Source organism: Mandrillus leucophaeus, unplaced genomic scaffold, assembly GCF_000951045.1.
Source record: "Mandrillus leucophaeus isolate KB7577 unplaced genomic scaffold, Mleu.le_1.0 Scaffold74, whole genome shotgun sequence".
Taxonomy (NCBI): Eukaryota; Metazoa; Chordata; class Mammalia; order Primates; family Cercopithecidae; genus Mandrillus; species Mandrillus leucophaeus.
In genome coordinates, this window is record NW_012108030.1 from 3162396 (window position 1) to 3170072 (window position 7677).

Below are 7677 nucleotides of genomic sequence, written 5' to 3' on the forward strand. Positions count from 1 at the left end.
AGGCCGGGCGCGGTGGCTCACGCCTGTAATCCCAGCACTTTGGGAGGCCGAGGCAGGCGGATCACCTGAGGTCAGGAGTTCAAGACCAGCCTGACCAACATGGTGAAACCCAGTCTCTACTAAAAATACAAAAATTAGCCGGGCGTGGTGGCTAACGCCTGTAATCCCAGCTACTCGGGAGGCTGAGGTAGGAGAATCGCTTGAACCCGGGAGGCGGAGGTTGCAATGAGCCGAGATTGCGCCATTGCACTCCAGCATGGGCTACAAGAAGGAAACTCCATCTCAAAAATAAATAAATAAAAATAAACTTAGAACCCAGAAGCCCGACCCCATAGCCGCCTCATTCAGTACAGAGAAGTCTGAATTCCGAATCCTCTTACTCAGAGCAGAGTCCAGACTCCTATTTCCCTCTTCCCTTGGACTCAGGAGTCTGATTCTTCCTTCCTCGGACCCAAGAGCAGGTCTCCCAGACTAGTCCTGGTCTCAAGCTCTCACATACGAATTCGGGTCCCCCCCACCCAGTGGCCTCACTCAGACCCAGAATCCTGGGTCCCCAGCCTCTCCAACCCCTGGAACTAAGAGTCCAGGTCCCCGGCTCCCTCCTTTACCGAACTAAGGACCCCAGACGCCTTCCTCCCTGACACCCTCCTCCCCAGGACCCAGGAGTCCACATCTCCAGCCCATTTTCTCCTAGGGACCCAGGAGTCTGGGCCCTCGGCTTCCTCCTCTTTCAAGACCCAGAAATCCTGGCCCCAGGCTCTTCATGACCCAGGCATCCCAACTTGGGCGAGCTGGCTCATGGATTAGGAATGCAGTGATCTCACGGCCCCTCCCTGCCCCATTACCCCGCTGTCCCCCTGTAGGGCCCCACTCTCCTCCCAGTCTGTCTTCCGCTTGGCCGGGACAGCGGGAACCGGAAGCCTGGGTCCCTTAGCAGGCGGAGACTCTAGACTCTAACCCAGACGCCCGGGTCGAAAGCTTGGCTAGGATCCCAGGAGGGAGGTGGAGCTTCTCCTCAAAACCTGCTGCTGCTTCGGAGCGCCCTATATACGGCCGCGCGCGCGAGTCGACGAGCCCCGCCTACCATACTAAGGCCTCAGAGACCGTGCCCCAAGCAGCAGTGTCACAGGGGTCCCTATTTGCATATCCCCTCCCCTGACGAGCTTCCCACCCCGTCTGCTGAAAGAATAAATTTATATTAGCATAGCCACGCCCACAGACCGCCCTCCCGCTGAGAGCGCGTGGCGCCGCTCAGGGCGAGCACAGGTCTCTCATTAGCATCGCCCCGCCTCATTCGGAATTCCCCTTCGCAGCGAACCCCGTTCCCTTTCCCTTATTAACATAGCTCCTCCCTTTCTTTGGCCCGTCCCCCTCCTTAAGTGTGCCGAGACGCGAGCCTTCCTCGCCAGAGCTCATGATTATGCAGTAACCTCATTAGCGTAGCCCGCCCCCCCGGGTCCCGCCCGGCTCCCCCGCAGGCGGTAGCGAAGGCAGCAGCAGCGGTGGCGACATGAGCAGCGGGGCGGCGTCCGGGACAGGGCGGGGGCGGCCCCGGGGCGGGGGACCTGGGCCCGGGGACCCCCCGCCCAGCGAGACACACAAGCTGGTGGTCGTGGGCGGCGGCGGCGTGGGCAAGAGCGCGCTGACCATCCAGTTCATCCAGGTAGTGGGCCCTCACCCGGGAGGGTGTCCCTGGGACCCAGAACTGAGCCCTTGGGGGGACCCCCGAGACCCCTTTTCCCCCTTGACCCGTCACTGAGACCCTCCTATAAGGCCCTCTAATCTTAAAAGATCCCCACAGATTGTAACCTAAACTCTTGGAGAGCCTCCATCCCCTGCACGGGGGAGCCTTCCTTCTGCACTCGCATCCTGAGACCCACCATTCCCTCCCCAGTGCCCCAGACCCCGCTTACCTGCTGACCTGGCTTTGAGCACCTCCTGGGAGCATGCTAAATATAGAACACTCACCCCATTCGGACCCTAAGCACTCCCAGGCCCCCCCACCACGCCCTCGGTGCCAACTTCCACCACCCTGAGCCCTATCTCCCCCAAATCCCAGTCCCCAACTTCCCCTCTAAGCCATTGAGAACCTTCCTGGGAGAACGCCAGTGCCCAACACCTTTGAGATTCCCCCACATTCGATTTTTTTTTTTTTTTTTTTCCGAGACGGAGTCTCGCTCTGTCCCCCAGGCTGGAGTGCAGTGGCACGATCTTGGCTCACTACAACCTCTGCCTCCTGGGTTCAAGCAATTCTCGTGCCTCAGCCTCCCGAGTAGCTGGAACTACAGGCGCGTGCCACCACGCCTGGCTAATTTTTGTATTTTTTAGTAGAGACGGGGTTTCACCATATTAGCCAGACTGGTCTCGAACTCCTGACCTCGTGATCGGCCTGCCTTGGCCTCCCAAAGTGCTAGGATTACTGGCGTGAGCTACCTTGCCCGTCCCCACGTTCGAGTCTTAGCCCCTTCCATGACCGCCCCCAGAATCTAGAAATTCTACACAGACCCTGGCCCTGAGACTCTTCTGGGACTACCCAGCCCTAAGACAGTCCTGCTCTCCAACCCGAGATTTAAAAAGAGATCCTGCCCCTTGGCCATTCCAGAAATCTCCCAAGACCCCAAGTCCTGACAATCCCCCATTCCTCAAGACCCAAACCTCCACTCTCCCACCCCGCCCCCAAGGAAAACCAGCCCCTCCTCCATCCCGTGCTTTCTCCACTGCAACTCCCTGAGCCCCTCTCAGAAACCCTGGATAGCTCTCAAATAATCTCCAAGGAAGAAGCCCCCAGATTCTTGGCACCCCCAGAAAGACCTACTCCTTGGGAGTCTCTCTGACCCCATAAATGAACTCAGTGTTTCTAAGACTGTATATACTATAACCCCCTGCGCCACCTCGGGGCTGGCCCCCAGTTCTCAGCCCTGAGCTTCTCAGGCTGTGCTCTGAGGTCACGCCCCTAACTACCTCCAGAGCCACAATCCCTCCCAGGGCCTGGTCCTTATAGCCTCCCTCCAGGACAAGCCCTCATCAAGCACCCCTCTAACTGACCGATGGAGTATTCAGATCCCTAGCCTCCAAATCACCCCTTCTTTCCTGAAACTCCACCCCTACCCAGGAAACCTCCTCCCCATTCCTGAGGGAGGTCCTCCCTGCTTCAAAGAAATCCTAGAAAAGTGCCTCCGCCTGAGATGCTACTACAGAGGCCCTAGGGCCCCAGGACACCTCCAACCCACCCCCACCAAAAGACCCCAGCAAGGGCCTGGGAGGGAGCCCTTCTTGTGTAGAGAAAGGCCCCAGCCCTGGGCCCCTTGCACCCAGAGGCAGTCCCAGAGCTGGCCTAAGGCCGGGCTGGCAGCGGGCAGGACCCAGGCAGGAAGGGAGGGGCCGGGGCCCGAGGGTGGGGCAGCCTCTCCGCAGCCGGATTGGAACCGGGACCTTCCCCTGGGAGGAGACGCTGGAGGCCGCCTGAGCAGGAGGAGGGGACGGGGGAGAAGGAAGAAGAGAGGGAGGAGGCAGAAGAGCGGGGAGAGATATAAACAGGCAGTCTGGACAATAACGCCTCCGATAACCGATACATTCAATATTTAACAGGGATTTGCTCTGAATCTCGCCGGTGCTGGATGAAGTGTAGTGCTGTTCTTAGCCTCCTTTTTCAAATGAAGAAACTGAGGAACTGAGGCTCAGAGAGGGGAAGTGATTTGTTCAGTGTCACACAGCTAGGATGTAATCATGATGTGGGATATATACCTTATACCAGAAAGAGAGGACCAGGAGTGACTCAGAGAGAAGACTGATGGGAGGCAGGGAAAGGGGGGCAGGGGAGCAGCTACCCAAAAAGAAGGGGACAGAGACCCAGAGAGAGGGAAATAGAGACTCATAGAGACACAGGGGACAGAGACCCAGAGAAAAAGGGGCAGAGACCCAGCAACAGGGACAGACATTTAGAGAGAGAGAAGGACAGGGCGGGGTGCGGTGGCTCACGCCAGTAATCCCAGCATTTTGGGAGGCCCAGGAGGGCGGATCCCCTGAGGTCAGGAGTTCGAGACCAGCCTGACCAACACATCTCTACTAAAACTACAAAATGAGCCGGGCATGGTGGCGCATGCCTGTAATCCCAGCTACTTGGCAGGCTGAGGCAGGAGAATCGCTTGAACCCGGGAGGTGGAGGTTGCAGTGAGCCGAGATCGTGCCATTGCACTCCAGCCTGGGCTACAAGAGCGAAACTCTGTCTCAAAAAAAAAAAAAGGCAGGGCGCAGTGGCTCACACCTGTAATCCCAGCACTTTGGGAGGCCGAGGCGGGTGGATCACAAGGTCAGCAGATCGAGACCATCCTGGCTAACACAGTGAAACCCCATGTCTACTCAAAAATAGAAAAAATTAGCCAGGCGTGGTGGCAGGTGCCTGTAGTCCCAGCTACTCGGGAGGCTGAGGAAGAAGAATGGCATGAACCCGGGAGGCGGAGCTTGCAGTGAGCCCAGATTGCGCCACTGCACTCCAGCCTGGGCGACAGAGCGAGACTCCGTCGGAAAAAAAAGAAAAAAAAAGACTCAGAGAGACAGAGGGAACACAGACCCAGAGAAAGGGGGCAGAGACCCAGCAATGGGGACAGACATTTAGAGAGACAGGGACAGAGACTGAGAGAGGCATCCCAGGGGCAGGGCTTCGTCCTGTCTGCCGGGGCACTGCAATAACTATCCTCTCCCTATCCTGCCAGTCCTACTTCGTGTCTGACTACGACCCCACTATTGAGGACTCCTACACGAAGATCTGCAGTGTGGATGGGATCCCGGCCCGGCTGGACAGTGAGGGCGGCGGGGATGGATAATGGATGGGGGTGGTGTCAGCGGGGGCTGAGGGCTCTTGGGGGTGACCGGGGGGAGCCTGGTCCCCACAATGGCCCCTCTCCCTGTCTCTGCAGTCCTGGACACTGCGGGCCAGGAGGAGTTCGGGGCCATGAGAGAGCAGTACATGCGTGCCGGCCATGGCTTCCTGCTGGTGTTTGCCATTAACGACCGGCAGAGGTGACAGGGGTTGCCAGTGGCGGAGCAGTGGGTGGTGTGGGGAGGACCTGGGCTCCGCAGCTGGCTGGATCTCATGCCTCTGGCTTCACTCGCAGTTTCAACGAGGTGGGCAAGCTCTTCACGCAGATTCTCCGGGTCAAGGACCGCGATGACTTCCCCGTTGTGTTGGTCGGGAACAAGGCGGATCTGGAGGCACAGCGCCAGGTTCGGGACACCCCTCTTTGTGGGGACCCCATCTCAGCCTGGGAGGCTCTTTTCAGCACACCTGTCCCCCGTCAGCATCCTCCTCTGTTCCTGCAGTCCTGCGACTGCCGCTGTCACACAGCTCACCTAGATGGGTTACCCCCAAACCGGACCTTTGGGGTCCCAAGCATCACCGAGCAGAGGGCCTAGCACGCAGGTGTCCTCAGGAGAGGCTGCAGGATGGAACAAAGGACATTCACCCCCATCCGCCAGCTCTCTTTGCCCCTTCCTCGCGTTCCTCCCTTCCAGCCAACCTCCCACCAGCCCCAGCACCTCCCCTGCTCATGGCCGGCCCCTCCATGGCTCCCCAGTTCCTCCCCAGGTGCCAGATGCCCCGCACAGTTGCGCCCCTCCTTTCCCTGCTCCCAACACTTCCCCCACAACGATTTCCACACAGAACTCATCCATTTGGCGAAGGTTTTGGGGATTTCCAGCCTCTGGGGCTCTGCTGGCCTCTGCCGGGAACACCCTGACTTCCCGGCCTGCCCACTCCTGGTTATCTAAGGCACAGCAGGGCAAGTGTCCACGAAGCCCGCCCCCATCCCTCACTTAGAGGACACCAAGCCCCTGCGGCATCTCCCTCCATAATCTCTCAGGAACTCTTCCTCTTTGAGTTCTCACAGTGGGTCACCTCTCCTAGAGCATCCAGCCTGCCTGTCTGTCTCTCCAGCTGCGGTCACCCTGAGTGCAGGGACCTGACTCCTCCGTGTCCCCCGCACCCCCAGGTCCCCCGATCAGAAGCATCTGCCTTCGGCGCCTCCCACCACGTGGCCTACTTTGAGGCCTCGGCCAAACTGCGTCTCAACGTGGACGAGGCTTTTGAGCAGCTGGTGCGGGCTGTCCGGTGAGCCGAGTCCCCTTCCCGTCGTCCTTGTCCCCAGCACTTCCACTCCAACCTCACTGGCCTTTTCCCACAGGAAATACCAGGAACAAGAGCTCCCACCCAGCCCTCCCAGTGCCCCCAGGAAGAAGGGCGGGGGCTGCCCCTGCGTCCTCCTGTAGCCCAGGCAAGAGAGAAGCAACCAGCACAAGCTCTCGGGACCAGCTGCCTTCACACCTTGCTGTGTGACCTGAGGCCCTCACTGAGCCTCAGTTTCCTCATCTGGGTCTCCCAGGACACATCACATGCCCACCCTTACTTCCTGGCCTCTTCTGGGCTACTGCCACTGTGTGCCTTCCGCCAACACCTCCTGTCCCCACCTAAGCCTGGTGGGGGTGAGGGGCTCCGGGTCACTGCTGTATATAACTCCCATCCCCCAGAATAATAAACGTCACTGCCAACGTCAGGAGGTGCTTTCTAAAGAGGTAATGAGGGTTGGGCACTGTGGCTCACTCCTGTAATCGCAGCACTTTGGGAGGCCGATGCGGGAGGATCGCTCGAGTCCAGGACTTTTCGACCAGCCTGGGCAGCATAGCGAGACCATCTCTTAAAAAAAAACGGTGGGGGAATGAACTCTGGGAAGGTGAATGAATTCAGGGCACACATGTTCTAAAGCCTCCCTCCACCTAGAACCCTCAGATCTAGAACCTATTGCTTGGGGAGGAGCAGAAGAATTTAAAAAGCAGAACCAAGTGCCTGGACCCCCACTTTCCCTTCAACAGGGCGATTCTACCCTTTTCTGTTTGTTTTTGTTTTTGTTTTTTTCTAGCCTGTGGCCAGGTTAGAGTGCAGTGGCGCAATCTCAGTTCACTGCAACCTCCGCCTCCTGGGTTCAAACGATTCTCCTGCTTCAGCCTCCTGAGTAGCTGGGACTACAGGTGCAGGCCATCACTCCCAGCTAAATTTTTTTGTATTTTTAGTAGAGGTGGGGTTTTACCGTGTTAGCCAGGATGGTCTCAATCTCTTGACCTGATGAGTATTTTCTTGGGATAAACTTTGAACATCTGTTGAAGGAATTTTTTTTCCTAGAAAGTTACAGAATGTGCTCTTCAATATGGTAGGCAGAAGCTACATGTGGCTATCTAAATTAAAATTAAATAAAATTTGGCTGGTTGCAGTGGGTTATGCCTGCAATCCCAGCATTTTGGGAGGCTGAGGAGGGCGAGGAGGGCGAACTCTCGGGAGTTCGAGACCAGCCTGGGCAACAAAGTGAGACCCCTATCTCTACCAAAAATACAAAAATTAGCTGGGCGTGGTGGCACGTGCCTGTAGTCCCAGCTACTCAGGAGGCTGAGGTAGGAGGATCGCTTGAGCCTGGGAGACAAAAATTACAGTGAGCCAAGGTGATGCCACTGCACTCCAGCCTGGGCGACAGAAAGGCTGTCTCAAAAAAACAAAAACTACGGCCAGGCGCGGTGGCGCACGCCTGTAATCCCAGCACTTTGGGAAGTCGAGACGGACGGATCACAAGGTCAGGAGATCGAGACCATCCTGTCTAACAAGGTGAAGCCCCATCTCTACTAAAAATACAAAAA

At 57.6% G+C, this 7677-nt stretch overlaps 1 protein-coding gene across 1 annotated transcript; it reads left to right on the forward strand.

Moving 5' to 3' along the window:
* The first annotated feature begins 1471 nt into the window (after positions 1 to 1471).
* RRAS (related RAS viral (r-ras) oncogene homolog) lies at positions 1472 to 6548 on the forward strand. The gene is made up of 6 exons (XM_011966032.1): positions 1472 to 1663; positions 4713 to 4800; positions 4917 to 5019; positions 5115 to 5223; positions 5988 to 6106; positions 6180 to 6548. Exons 1-6 carry the CDS (start codon positions 1511 to 1513, stop codon positions 6262 to 6264), a joined length of 657 nt encoding a protein of 218 aa, XP_011821422.1. The 5' UTR covers positions 1472 to 1510; the 3' UTR covers positions 6265 to 6548.
* The last annotated feature ends 1129 nt before the right edge of the window (positions 6549 to 7677 follow it).

Bases quoted from the DNA above. Each gene is read 5' to 3' on its own strand.
- RRAS (XM_011966032.1), top strand. From the start codon at position 1,511: ATGAGCAGCGGGGCGGCGTCCGGGACAGGGCGGGGGCGGCCCCGGGGC. The intron at 5,020-5,114 runs GTGACAGGGGTT...CTTCACTCGCAG, and splicing joins GCCATTAACGACCGGCAGAG to TTTCAACGAGGTGGGCAAGC. The intron at 6,107-6,179 runs GTGAGCCGAGTC...CTTTTCCCACAG, and splicing joins CAGCTGGTGCGGGCTGTCCG to GAAATACCAGGAACAAGAGC.